The following is a 14515-nucleotide window of genomic DNA, read 5'->3' on the forward strand; positions in this document are numbered from 1 at the left end:
TGCACATGTACCCTAGAACTTAAAGTGTGTGTATTTATATATATATATATATAAAGTAACAACAATACCAAATCAATTTTAAGAATAGGTAGGGAAATCAGAAATTAAGTTTGAGGACTGCTTCACAAGAGCAGTCACAGATAGCTTCTAAACAGGATGCCTGGAATCTTCCTATGGGGCTTACAAGTAAGAGAGCATTAATGATAAACTTCACATCATTAAAAACATTTGGCTGAGGTTATAGGTATCACCAGCAGACCACATCCTGCTATTCAAGTAGCTAGTAGAGACACCACGGGGAAAAATGTTGACATGAAGCGGGAGTAAAAGAAAGGAACCTGGCAAGTATAGTATGGAGGGGCATGGGAAAATATTTTAAAAGAAGCAGAGGAAACAAACGTTATTGAGAATGAGAGAAGTGCTTAAACATTTATTTTGGGTGACATAATAGTGCTAACCACTCAATTCACTTGCTATTTGTGAGGTTCTTGATGTGCAGCAAATTTCAGACTAGAAGGTCATTGAAGGAGTTAGCCTTTTAGAATAGGACATTGTATTGATGATACTTCCCTTCTATGCCCTCAGTAAACATATTAGAAAAATGAAACCCAGAGGTTTCATTGTCTGAGGTTTTCTGACAGAGATGGTACAGACTAGACATTTAGTGAAGCCAGGTCTAGAAGCCAAATCTCTGTGATCAATACTAGTGACTTTTTTTCTGCTTTGCTAAAAAATTAGAAAAAAAAAAAAAAAAAAAAACACATACCACAACGAGCACACATAACCTTTCTGTCTTATGTGAGGTTACACATTTTCCATCTAAACATATCCATATGCTTTCTTCAAAACTTATTTCAAAAGTTACATAACAAATATGTTTAATATTTATCTATTTACATAACAAATAAATAGATAAATATTAAACAAATACATAAAATGTTTTTCTCGCCAAAGGTAAAAACATTTTTCCCCTTTGCATGTCCAGTGTATATGACCTTCATATCTTATAGAATTTATCTTACTTTATTTGGATTTCTTCTTCTTTCCTCTCATTCCACACACATATGCAAAATAATTGTACAAAGAACTACATATGCACAATGATGTATCCATGCTTATATGGTCACAAACATAGACACCCCCAGACACATGCACAGTCTCCTCAGAGAAGCATCTGTGCCAAATCATAGCTGTTTTCTATGTGGCACTTTACACATAGGGGGCTTCTAAAAATTAATTTTCGGAGAAAATTTGCTCAAAGGCTATCTGATAGCACTAGCAATAGAATCCACCAGGCCTCAGTTATTGCAGTGTTTTCTAATAGGTAAAAGCCATATCCAGTCTCATTGCTTCAGCTACCACCCCTAAATGACTGTAAGTGTTTTCCCCTGTCTAGAACTCATCCTGAGCTGCATTCTCTCATTTATACTGTGTGATCAGATACTTTCTTCTGAATATCTTGTAGCTACTTCAATCTCAATACCTCCAAATTGAAACTCATCAGCTTTTCTACTTTAACTGTGTTCTTTTTACTTTTATTGGCATTGCCCAATTCCTCAAGCTGCAAATTATAGTGTTATTATTGGCACTGCCCATGCCCTTATTCTTGTACCTCATTGTCTGCCAAGTTTTGCCAATTCAGTTATTAATTGTTTTTTCCTATCTAGTGCCCTTTGTCTGTTTGTATTACTATTATTAAAGCTCAGGCCTTTATCTCATATTCCTGAAGTAATGTAATTGATTTATTTGTCTTTGCTCCAGTTTCACTATATACATCTCAGCATAATGCACCTGCCCTATTCAAAACCACTGTAGCTCCAAATTATTTACAGATTAAAGACTAAATGTGTTAGTCTGATAATCAAGGCTCTCTATTTTTCGGATTCCACCTGTTTTTCGTTCCATCATTATATTTCCAAATTTATCTAATACCACTTCCCTTCACATATTAAGATGTTAGAAAAACTGATATTCCTATTAATGGTCATTTCCCATCTCTTTGTCATTGTTTTTTTTTTTTTTATAGCTCCATTTACTCTCTCCTATCTTTTTCCCACTGACCCAAACCCTCATTATTCTTATGATCTCCTCAAATGTGCATGTATTAATCTGTTTCCACACTGCTATAAAGAATACTTGAGACTAGTAATTCATAAAGTAAACAGACTTAATTGACTCACAGTTTCAAATGGCTGGGAAGGCCTCAGGAAACTTACAATCGTGGCAGAAGGCAAAAGGGAGGCAAGGTACATCTTACATGGCAGCAGGAGAGAGAGAGGGACCATGGAAAACTCCCACTTTAAAAGTTATCAGATTTCATGAGAATTCCCTCACTATCATGAGAGCAGCATGGGGGAAACTGCCCCCATGATTCAATCACCTTCCACCAGGTCCCTGTTTTGACATGTGGGAATTACCATTTCAGATGAGATTTTGGTGGGGACACAGAGCCAAACCATATCATTCCTACCCTGACCCCTCCCAAATCTCACATTCTTTTCACATTTCAAAACCAATCATACTTTCTCAACAGTACCCAAAATCTTATTCTAGTATTAATTCAAAAGTCCAAGTCCAAAGTCTCATCTGAAACAAGAATAATCCTTTCTGCTTATGAGCCTGTAAAATCAAAAACAAATTAGTTATTTCCAAGATACAGGCATTGGGTAAATGTTCCCATTCCAAATGGGAGAAATCAGCCAAAACAAAGAGGCCACAGGCAATGTGCAGGTACAAAACCTAGCAAGCACTCATTAAATCTTAAAACTCTAAAACAATCTCCTTGACTCCATGTCTCACATATTGGGCATGATGATGGAAGGCATAGGCTCCCAAGGACTTGGGCAGCTCTGCCTCTGTGGCTCTTCAGGGCACAGCCCCTCTGGCTGCTTTCATGAGCTGGCATTGAATGCCTCTGGCTTTTCCAGGTGCTCAGTGCAAGCTGTGGATCCACCATTCTGGGGTCTGGAGGATGGTGGCCATCTTCTTACAGCTCCACTAGACAGTACACCAGTGGGGACATTGTGTGGAGGCTCCAAGCCCACATTTCCCCCTCTGCATTGCCCTGGAAGAGGTTCTTCATTAGGGTTCTTCCCCTGTGGCAGACTTCTGCTTGGATATCTAGGTGTTTCCATCTTTGGTATCTAGGAAGATGTTGCCAAGCCTGAACTCTTGCCTTCTGAACACATGTAGGCCCAACACCACATGGAATTTGCCAGTGCTTGGGGTTTGCACCTCTGAAGCAATGGCCTGAGCTGTACGTTGACCCCTTTTAGCCATGACTGGAGTTGGCACAGCTAGGACACAGGACACCGTGTCTTGAGACTGCACAGAGCAGCAGGGCCCCAGGCTGGCCATGAAACCATTTTTCCCTCCTAGGCCTCCAGGCCTGTGATGAGAGGGGCTGCTATGAAGATCTCTGAAATGCCGTGGAGACATTTTTCCCATTGCCCTTGCTATTAACCCTTGGCTGCTCATTACTTATGCAAATTTCTCCAGTCAGGTTTAATTTCTCAAAAAAAAAATAAATAAATGAGGTTTTTCTTTTCTACCACAAGAAAAGGCCTCAGGAAACTTACAATTATGGTGGAAGGAGAAGGAGAAGCAAGCATATCTTATGTGGTGGCAGGAGAGATGAGAGAGAGAACAGGGAAAACTGCCACTTTTAAAACTATGAAATCTTGTGAGAACTCTCTTACTATCATGAGAACAGCATGGGGGCATCTACCTCCATAATCCAATCACCTCCCACCAGGTCCCTCTCTTGACATGTGCAGATTACCATTTGAGATGTGATTTTGGTGGGGACCAAACCAAAACCACCAGAGCCAAACCATATCAGTGCATAATACTTAATACCTCATTCATGGCAGTGATCACTTCTTATCTTTCATCACAGTAATATGATAGAGAGCTTTTCTCCCATACTTGAGTACACAGTATGTTGTGTCCCTCTTTAAGAATATAGTTGCCGAGTACTTGAGAGCACAACTGATTAATCTTTTGTAACTCTCACAATTTTTGGCAAAATTCCATGCATATTATAGATATTCAATAAATATTAGACTTTATAAATGAATATTTGGCAATTATAAGGAAATGTTTATACCTTTTCTTATTTAAAAAATTAAACACGTCTAAAATGGGAACTATTCATCTTTTTTTAAAACAATTAGTAACTGTACTACTAGTGTTGATTAACGTTTTCAATAATTATTACTTTAAATGATGTTGAACATGCATGTAATCTAGTCCTCAGGGGAAGACTAGGATTTCATCAAAATGATAGAGTCTAAGTGTACTACTTATTTCAGTACACTGAAAAATTTAACAGTCATCAAACAGACATTAACAACCAAACCACAGTGATTTTCAGTGTAACATCTCCAGGATTAAGAAACAAATTGTAACATTCATTTGATGCTTAAAGACTATTCTTTATTTCTAAGGTGTGATGGGAGAATACGAGCCAAAAATTGAGGTCCATTTTCCTTTCACGGTTACAGCTGCTAAAGGAACAACTATTAAGATGGAATGCTTTGCACTTGGCAAGTAAGTACATGTTCTTCCATAATTAAACACAATTGCTTATTAAAATGTGACATATCTTATTTTGGGATCACTTATTTTGCTAGCTATCATTTCCCCAGATGTTCCATAGTGGCTATTTATTTTTTAAAAGAAGTTCAAATCAGAATTGATGAAGTAATCAGTTACAATTATCTTCTAGGCATTTCTACGGACAGCAATGTCTATAATTCTGCTGTTTTAACATAAAGAAAACTTCTTTAATGAATAAAAAGCTTTAGAACTTTACCTATATATCTTAAAATTTAAGTGTCATCTTTAAATTTCATTCAGCCATTATGTAAATAAAGAGGATAGAAAGGCAAAGTACTATCTGCTCCTCATGTATAGGATGTAGATTCTTACATGACATAATAAGACAGAAGATAAAAATTGTAACGATAATAGTTACATAGTGATCCTATGTATTACCTTAATATATCCTGAAATCATAACTTTAATAGAACCAGCTGTCAATATGTACAAGGAATCATTTCTCAAACGAGAGAGAGAATTTATATCACACCCTAATGCCTGCCATACTTAACGATTCTATTTCTGAGGGTTTACAGCCCAGGATATATAGTCACTTGTCAATGATGTTTACAGTATAAGTACTGAGATCAGAGGCAGAAGTTGAATTTTGATTATATTTGATTATCATATTATGATTTACTTTAAATGGAGTGTTGTGTTCTTTGTGTTTTAGGATGGTAAGTCCTCAGGGTTCTTTCTAGACTCTATAATTATAATTTGCATAAATGTATCTCTATCACAGTTACTAATCATTTACCTTCAGTTGCAGTGAGCAAACTCCCACAATCTAACTATAAAGTACTTGGAGATAAAGCCAGCTACACAAATGTGACTATTAAAGTAGATTTAGCCTTAGGGTGAGGAAAATATTAGTAAATATGAAAAAAAATCAGCTAGCTAAGGGAGATTTAGGGAATGAACATAGTAAACACCATATGTTTTAATGTCAGGAATGATTAAAATAAGACATATGTGAATTCTACTTTAGGTAGAAGCAACGTCATAATAGACTATAAACAACATGAACTGTTATGTGACCCATCTTTAAGCAAAAGATAGCCATAAGTAGAAATAAATTTAAAAATGTAAAATGTATCTAAGAGGTATTTGGGCAGATATCTGAGGAAGACTTCTAAACCTAAAGATATTAGTTAAGTGCTTAAGATTGAATAATAGTTAAAAGTCTGCTTTGTCACCATCTGCTGTTGTGTGTCAAGTAGGTCTGAAAATGTCCCAAGTAAGCGGCTCAATTCTGATACATGTAAAAATAATATATTCTGGCTTGAAGACAAGGGTTTTAGTGTATCCTGTAGTTAAATAATTCTTCAGTGCTAGAATTTATACTAAGGCTACAAACAAAGGGAGGTCATATTGTAAAACAAATTAGAAAACTAGACTTATAGGAAAAAACAATATAAATATTTCCCAAGGCAAACTTACTTAATAAGTTACATGTGGTTGCCTTTGGAAGCCATGAAATATGTTTAGTAAATTGATGCTTAAAGTCTCTTTCATTCTAGGTAAGACCCAACAGGCAAATCACTAAATCACTTATGTTCTTTTAATATTTTATTTTCTTCAACCTCTCTACTCCTTTGCTACCCAACTCTCAAAAGTAAATAAATATAAGGGAATGTGAAGAAGACTGTTTCTGTCAAGAAGGTCTCTATTTATCACTCGGTGTCCTTTCTAAGAAATGTCACAATTATGGAAAAGAGAAACATGAAGAGATCTACCTGTATCTAAAGACTACCCTGCCACCCTCATGAAAATAAACAAGATCAAAGAAATAACATCTTGATGTGTGTTCATCCCTTTACAGCATACTATCTTGTGCTGTGGATCACCATTTCATCCCAACGTGATCACAGCAAACTGCAAATTAATTCCTCAGCATCCGCATGGCTCCTGCAGCTCACCTGAGCTTCTTCTCTCACTTCAACGAGCACATGGTGCTCTTGTGGGCCTTTGTCTGTTACAAAAACTTTAGTATCTGTCACTGAATATCATCAGGATCTTACTACTCAGGCTGTTTTTCCTCTCACTGTGTCCTAACCAACTAACCAAACATTACTCATAGAGTGTGATAAGTAAATTCTGGAATGGAGCATGTCAAGGTTTTTTTTTTTTTTTTTTTTTTTTTTTTTGGCCTTGTGGCCTTTGCACTTGCATTTCTTATGCTGGCCTTTGCACTTGCATTTCTTATGCTGTGACAGGAAAGAGAGGAAAACAGAATAGCCTGGCACATAGCATTCAGGAAGTAGGAATGAGTGAACTTAAAAATATTCCACTTACTTAATCCAATCAACTCTTTATTATTCCCCCTGTTCTTTCCATGGGGGCTCTCACTTATCCTCTGGCCTCAATTTCAGTATCACCCCTGAAACAGGCTGTCTATGGATGACCACCTCATCTAACTCACACCCATTATTCTCTATCTATATACCTTTTTATCCCTTTTTTATAGTCCTTAACACAATTTTAAGTTTTCCACCTAAGTGTTTCTCCACTTAAAACCATTTATCTGTGTCAGGATCCCAGATGTAAACAGGATCCAACTCAGATGTTTCAATAGAATTCAGTAAAGTGATGAGCTGGAGATCTCTGAGCAGGTTAAGAAGAACAAGAAGAAAAACTAAGACATGTATTAACTCCTGATAGCAATAACTCATTGTCATACATAATCCTGAAGGAGCAAGGGGGAGGAGAGAGTGTTTCCAGAACCAGGGAAACCAGGGAAATCTGAAGTGGGCCAGGGATCAACCAACGGGAGCTATAATGACTGTTGCTATGAATAGACACAGCTTTTATATAAGAACACAGCTGAAGAAAGGATTAGGAAATTTATATCCTGATTTCTTTTTCCTCTTGCCTTCTCATGTCTTCTGGTGGCTTTCATGGCTGAAGTCAAACAGAAGCCACTCTGCAAGCCTGGGGATGCAATTGTCAGTTCACAAGGCAAGGCAGAGAGTCTGCAAGGAACAAGAAGGTGACAGGAAAGAGAGGAAAACAGAATAGCCAGCACTGTCCCAACTCTTAGGCTTTAATCCCCAAGAAGGCAGGAATCATGACTGTATTCTTCACTTACATATTCCTAGTGCCTACCACAGCACCTGGCACATAGCATTCAGGAAGTAGGAATGAGTGAACTTAAAAATATTCCATTTACTTAATCCAATCAACTCTTTATTATTAACAGTTAATCAAAAATAAATAAGCTATTTATGCCTTATCCTTTCCCCCCCCCACAAATACATCATATGTACTGTGTACCTGTATCTCCTGCTCTCTCATATTCTCTTATTTATATCCAGATTACATTGCTATACTTGCCTCTACCTTTTCCTACCTATTCTTGCCTCACTCTATCATTTATCTTTGTTGTCTTAGACCTATAATTCTCCAACTCTATTTTTTTTTTTTTTGTGGTAAGAACACTTATCATGACATCTACCTTCTTAATAAACTTGTAAGTGCTCAATACAATATTGCTGACTATAGGTACAAAGTTGGCAGCAGCAAATCTCTAGAACTTACTTATCTTGTATAACTGAAGCTTTATTTTTATTTTATTCTCAAAGCATATTTTCATATCCGAGTTGTACTTACTGTTTAACATGACAGCCAAAAAACCTTTCTTGATCTACTTCCTCTTAAGAAGGATTCGTTTGTTGGCTTTTTTGATGATAAGGATGAGAGAGATTTATCATATCTATAGAAGCTAGGGCAAAGGATGGAGTAAAAAATAATTATATATCACAAAGTATAATATTTTATATAATAATAGCTTGAGGGACAAAGAAGATTGTAAGTACAAAATCTTGCTATTTTCAACTGGACCTGCTCCCAGCCATAGTGGAGTAATTCACATTTCCTAACAAAAATCACGATTTTTTTATCATGTTATTCATTGAACCAAATATGTTCCTAGATATATAGTCATTCCTTGGAGATATTTGAGGTTCAGTTCCAGATTCCACAATAATATATAAAGCAAATTTCACAATGGAGAAAGTCACATAAATTTTTTGGTTTCCCACAGCACACAGAAGTTATGTTTACACTATATTGTATGTTATTAAGTAGGCAATGGCATTTACATGTCTACTTTAGGTACATACAACAATTTACACACCTTGATTTTAAAATATTTTATTGCTAAAAATTGCTCATGCTGATGTAAGTCTTCAGCAAATGATCATCTGTTTGCTGAAGACTGATGCTATTGACTGGTATGGGTGGTGACTGCTAAAGGTTGGGGTGGCTGTGGCAATTTATTAAAAGAAGACAACAATAAGGTTTGTCATGTTGATTGACTCTGTAGCTTATGATGCTGTTAGATAGCATTTTACCCATAGTAGAATTTCTTTCAAAATTGGAGTCAGTCCTCTCTAACTCTGCCACCACTTTGTCAACCAAGTAGACGTAATAGTCTAGATCTTTTGTTGTCATTGCAACAGTGTCCACAGCATCTTTTCCAGGACTACACACTCCATCTCAGAAAACCCCTTTGTTTGCTCATCCATAAGAAGCAACTCTTCATTCATTTAACTTTTACCATGAGATTTCAGCAATTCAGTCACATCTTCCTGTTCCACTTCTAGTTCTTGTTATCTTGCTGTTTTCATCACATCTGCAGTTACTTCCCACTAAAGTTATGAACCCCTCCAAGTTATCCATGAAGGTTAGAACCACTTCTTCCAAATTCCTATTAATATTTTGACCTATGAATCACAGCTGTTCTTCATGGTATATAGAATGGTGAATCCTCTCTAGAAGGTTTTCATTTTACTTTGCTCAGATCTATCAGTGGAATAATTATCTATGGAATCTTTACCCTTATAAAATGTATTTTGTAAGTCATTCTTAAGTCATTGGATTTGAAATTTGAAAATTAGTCCTTGATCCATGGGCTACAAAATTGATTTGGTGTTATCAGGCCTGAAAATAATATTAATATTGCTGATCTACATCAGAGCTCTTGGGTAATGAGATGTATTGTCAATGGACAGTATTATTTTGAAAGGAATCTTTTATTCTGAGCAGTAGGTCTCAACAGTGGGCTTAAAATATTTAGTAAACCATGCTGTAAACATATAGTGTCACCAGGCTTTGTTGGTCCATTTCAAGAACATAGAGTAGATTTAACATAATTCTTAAGGGCCGTATGATTTTCAAATTGGTAAATGAGCATTGGTTTCAACTTCAACTTCACCAGCTGCATTAGCCCCTAACAAGAAAGTTAACCTGTCCTTTGAAGTGTTGAAACCAGACATTTGCTTGTTTTTAGCTATGAAAGTCCTAGGTTGTATCTTCTTTCAAAATAAGGTTGCTTTGTCTACATTGAAAATCTGTTGTTTAGTGTAGCCATTTTCATCAATTATCTTAGCTAGATTTTCTGAGTAATTAGCTGAAGTTTTCACATCAGCACTTGCTACTTCGCCTTCCACTTTAATATTATAAAGATAGCTTCTTTCCTTAAACCTTATAAACCAGCCTCTGCTGGGTTCAAACTTTTCTCCTGCAGCTTCCTCACCTCTGTCAGCCTCCGTAGAACTGAAGACATTTAGGGCCTTTCTGTGAGTTAGGCTTTGGCCTAAGTACCCAGACCATTAAAACTTTCTTTCTGTCAGCAATAAGCCTGTTTCTGCTTTCTTATCATTTGTGGCTTCACTGGAGTAGCACTTTTAATTTCCTTCAAAAATATTTTTTTTCATTCACAAGTTGGCTAACTGAGCACAGGCCTAGCTTTCAGTCTGTCTTGGTTTTTGACGTGCCTTCCTCATTAAGCTTAATTTCTAGCCTTTGATTTAAACTGACAGATGTGCTGCTCTTCCTTTCACTTGAACACTTAGAAGCCATTGTAGGGTTATTAATTGGCTGAGTTTTAATATTGTGTCTCAGGGAATAGGAAATCCCAAAGAAAGGGAGAGAGATGAGGGTTAGGGTTGATGGAACAGTCAGAATACATACATTTATTAATTCAGTTTGCTGTCTTCTATGGGCATAGTTCACGGAGCTTCAAACAGTCACAGTAATAACATTGAAAGATGACTAATCACAGATCATTTTAACGACATAATAAAAATTTGAGATACTTCAAAAATTTCCAAAATGAGACACGGTGATACTAAGTGAATGCAGGCTATTAGAAAAATTGTGCCAGTAGATATGCTTGACATAGCATTGCCACGGACCCTCAATTTGTGAAAAACACAATGTCTGCGAAACACAATAAAGTGAAGTGCAATGAAATAATGTATGCAGTACCTTCTCTTTTAAGAAAAAATAATTCACGTATTAATTCAGAGGTGGTCAAAATGTAAGGGTTGGGTTTTGTGTAGCTCATTTCATAAATGTAATAGACTGAAGTGCCTTAAAGAACTTAGAACCAGATGCAGGTCTGCAAGCTCTGAAAGCCAACTATGTTCTAGGGACTGTCACATCTTCCAGGATTTCCGTAGTCTCTGTTCTCAAAGAAATTGCATTATATCTTCAAATATTTTGCTGAATGTAATATTACACCTTGAGTCCAGTATTAATCATTATGTGAACATCCGCTATGCATCTTGACCAAGCTGTCCTGTTAACAGTCAACCTTTATCTCCACAGAAATTCACTATCTACCTTTTTGGTTCCAAGTTTAATACTCGACAACCTAACAGCAGATGTTCTTCTTTTGAACTCTCTTTGGCCCTTGACATGATCTAATGAACCTTTGATAAGCCAAATTAGGAGATTTCTTTGATTCTTAAAGAATCATACATTCAAACCATGTTAGAATACTGGTTCATTTTGATTTCTCTTTGAAGGTACATTTAACTTTTTATGATCTGTCCTCAATGGTGTTCAGTTTTTGTCACTTCGAGGATGCATATTAGTGCAGCTATAATGTACAGATAATTTTTCAGTATATAAGCTTATATCTTTCCTGTATTAACATAAAAGAAAACAAATAATAGTAGGTTATCAAATATTACTATATTTTGATATCACCCAAATTTACCAACCTGCCTGATTTGAAGTAAAAGGTCTGTTAAAAAGCTATAAGCTGCAAGCTTTCTCCTAAAAAAACCTCTACTTAAATCTGAATTTAGAAAAAATTCAGATGTTTTCTCTACAGGCTGCTGGAGCAGAACACAACGAGAGTGTACGAGTTGACTCCTAGAAATAGCTCTTAAAATAGAATTGCACAAGGTTGAATGCAGAACTTATAAAGTGACTGTGACATGCTATATCATGCTATACTGTCTGTAAAGGTATTTCCCCAGAAAAAAAATGGGAAATGTTTCAAGAGAACCCATAGGGAAACAAAGGTATGTAAAGGCTTGGGTAACACAGAAAAGTGTAAAAAAATGGAGGGGGATTAATTAGTTGGAAAGAAAAGACTGGTTTAGACATATGGAAGTTATTATGAAAAGATTGCTCACAAGCTGTTCTCCAGTTTCAACAAGGCAGGGAGGGAGTGAAATTCCAACAGTATGGGATTAAACTAGAAGAATTAGATTGGGTGTAATGTAGAAGTTCGTGACAAAATGAGTTGTTACAGGGAAACTGGATTATCAGGAGAGGCAGTAGAAGCTCTTTGCCTGAACTGCTGTAAGAATATAATAATGCCCATTTGTCTTCTAATGATTTAGATGTAATGTTCCCTGAAAGGAGAGAAATGATCTGGGTCAGGATTGGAAACGAAAATTTAAATATTTTCTTTTGCTGGCTGCCCATCCACAGATTCTCAGGCTGAATATTAAGAGTAGAAGGATAGAATCAGGCAGACTTAATTAGTTGCCTTTTGGCAGTGACATTATTACATAACATTTCAAACTGATTGGTGGCATATCCAGGAAGTAGAAATGATGAGTGTTGACTTTTCTTGCTCAGCATTCAACCTAGGGACCTTAGTGAAAAGGGGGTTATCGTGGATATTTCCCAGGTCACCTTTTAAACACTAGGTACAATAATCTTGGATTGAGAGATAAAGGGGTCAAGGGACAATGCAAGCAAGGAATCCCTTAGGACCCTAATAAATATTTCATTTCAGTGGTTCTTTCTAAATGCAGTATATAATTAAACATTGATGATGTTGTCAACTGGGTGTGCTAAGTGTTTAAGTCCAGCCCATACAAGTTGTTAACTAGTAACGCAGGGTAAAAATGAGAACTTTAAATTATGGAAAGTCAGTAACTACAGAAAGCAGGTACCATCTCTAGAGGTGGGGGCGGGGGAAAGAATTAGAATTAATAAAAATTAGAACCTCAGAGGTACCCTCAGGACCAAGAATTCTGAGGAATGGTCGAAGTGGGACACAATGAAGCTTCTCCTGAAAGTGTTGGGAAAAATCTTGAACTGTATTTTATTGCTGCTAAGGGAAGGATGCCCTGCTGAAGTGCCCTTCAGGGACTCTCTTGCTGACAAGAAGCCCCTGGGAAACCCACAGGAAATAAACAAGGAAAGTGTTCCTTCTGGCTTCTTCTGGCTTGCAGTCTCCCTACAGTGCCCCCTCCTGGCAGTGCAGAAATGTGGTTTTCAGAGCCCTTGCCCCAGTACCACAAAGCCTAGTGGAGGGTGGAGCTGAGAGGTGGTCATTTAAAAACTAGCACCAGTTCCACTTGACATTTTCAAACCCATCTCTTAACCGCACCCCTTCCTATACCTCAGTCGTACTGGCTTTTCCACGTCTGTGGCTCTGTGACACCATTTCCTTGGTCTAAAATATCCTGCCCCACAATCCTATTCTGTAAGGCTTAGGTCAAATGCCCCTCATCCATTCATCCTCCCTACTTTTCTTGAGCTCCAGTCTCTTACCTTTCAGTGCAACCACCTATATTTCACTATTTGGCCTGCCCCACTGAAACAACGATAGATATCTGTCTTCTTTAGTGTGCTGAATTTTTGGATCCCTAGAGCATTATTAGATGCAGCAGGTGCTGAATATGTACACTGAATTGAATTCAGGTATGAGAAATGTGGTTGATCTTTCATAACAGGAGGTGTGTTATTGCCTTTGGTTTGGCCACACAGATGTCTCCAGATGCTTTTTACATGGTTTGGCCTTGAAAATTCTTACCACATTTACATTGGCTGTAGTTTTCTGACAAGTTTCATTTCACCATGTGACCTTCTACAGACCCCAGAAAGATGACTAGATATGTCAACTAGCCTCCAACAAAAAAGAAGTAAAATCTGGTCACGGATGCTTAAATAACCCAATACACAAGGGCAAACAGGGTTACTCTGTAATAAAAAAGCCATACGGTATAAAGCAACATCAGTTTATCCGTAACGACAGGCCTGCAAGCTAATAGTGTTGCAGGCAGATTTTCTCTTTTTTTCTCCCTCTTTAAAAAATTTCACATGTTTCTTATCTTGCTTTTACAGCCATTAACACACAATCAGATCAGCTGTGCTCTAAAGGCCTTGAACCTGTTACTGTAATAATTATGTGAATGACCTTTTCAAACTCATCTGAAATCTTGTGGTGAGGTGGGAGGGAAGAACACATTCAATTTCCTGCCCTTTTTTAGTTCCTGCTTATCTCTATTTCAGAAACCATTTACAAATAGTCTTTTGTTACACTCCATCAAATGCCTATTAGGGAACCAGGATATTAAGTCTTTTTTTTCTCTTTTTATATGTTTATTGCAAATAAAAAGCCACTAGTTATCAATTCATAAAATTATTTTTGCCATAGTTTATGTTTTCCTTTCTTCACCTCTTAGCTAAGCTGTCTCAAATGGCTGCTCTTGTGTCCCATTGTAACTGTGAGAATGACAAATATTCCTCTGAGACTTCCCACAGTGTGCAACTGGCAAACGTTCCTGAAAGAACCTTCTCTTTAGTTACAGATTGATGATTTATTAATACTGTTTATTTGGAGCTGCCAGTCGCTAAGGGCTCTAGGAATTAAAAATGA

At 36.9% G+C, this 14515-nt stretch overlaps 1 protein-coding gene across 2 annotated transcripts in view; it reads left to right on the plus strand.

Moving 5' to 3' along the window:
* Positions 1 to 14515, plus strand: part of CNTN5 (contactin 5) — a 1321567-nt gene that overhangs the window by 962712 nt on the left and 344340 nt on the right. For both annotated transcript variants that reach the window (XM_011926604.1, XM_011926603.1), the window contains one exon: positions 4449 to 4551. In XM_011926604.1, the coding sequence (XP_011781994.1) occupies positions 4449 to 4551 (103 nt within the window). The remainder of the gene's footprint in view (positions 1 to 4448; positions 4552 to 14515) is intronic.

The sequence above is a fragment of the Colobus angolensis genome, unplaced genomic scaffold, assembly GCF_000951035.1.
Source record: "Colobus angolensis palliatus isolate OR3802 unplaced genomic scaffold, Cang.pa_1.0 Scaffold7, whole genome shotgun sequence".
Taxonomy (NCBI): domain Eukaryota; kingdom Metazoa; phylum Chordata; class Mammalia; order Primates; family Cercopithecidae; genus Colobus; species Colobus angolensis.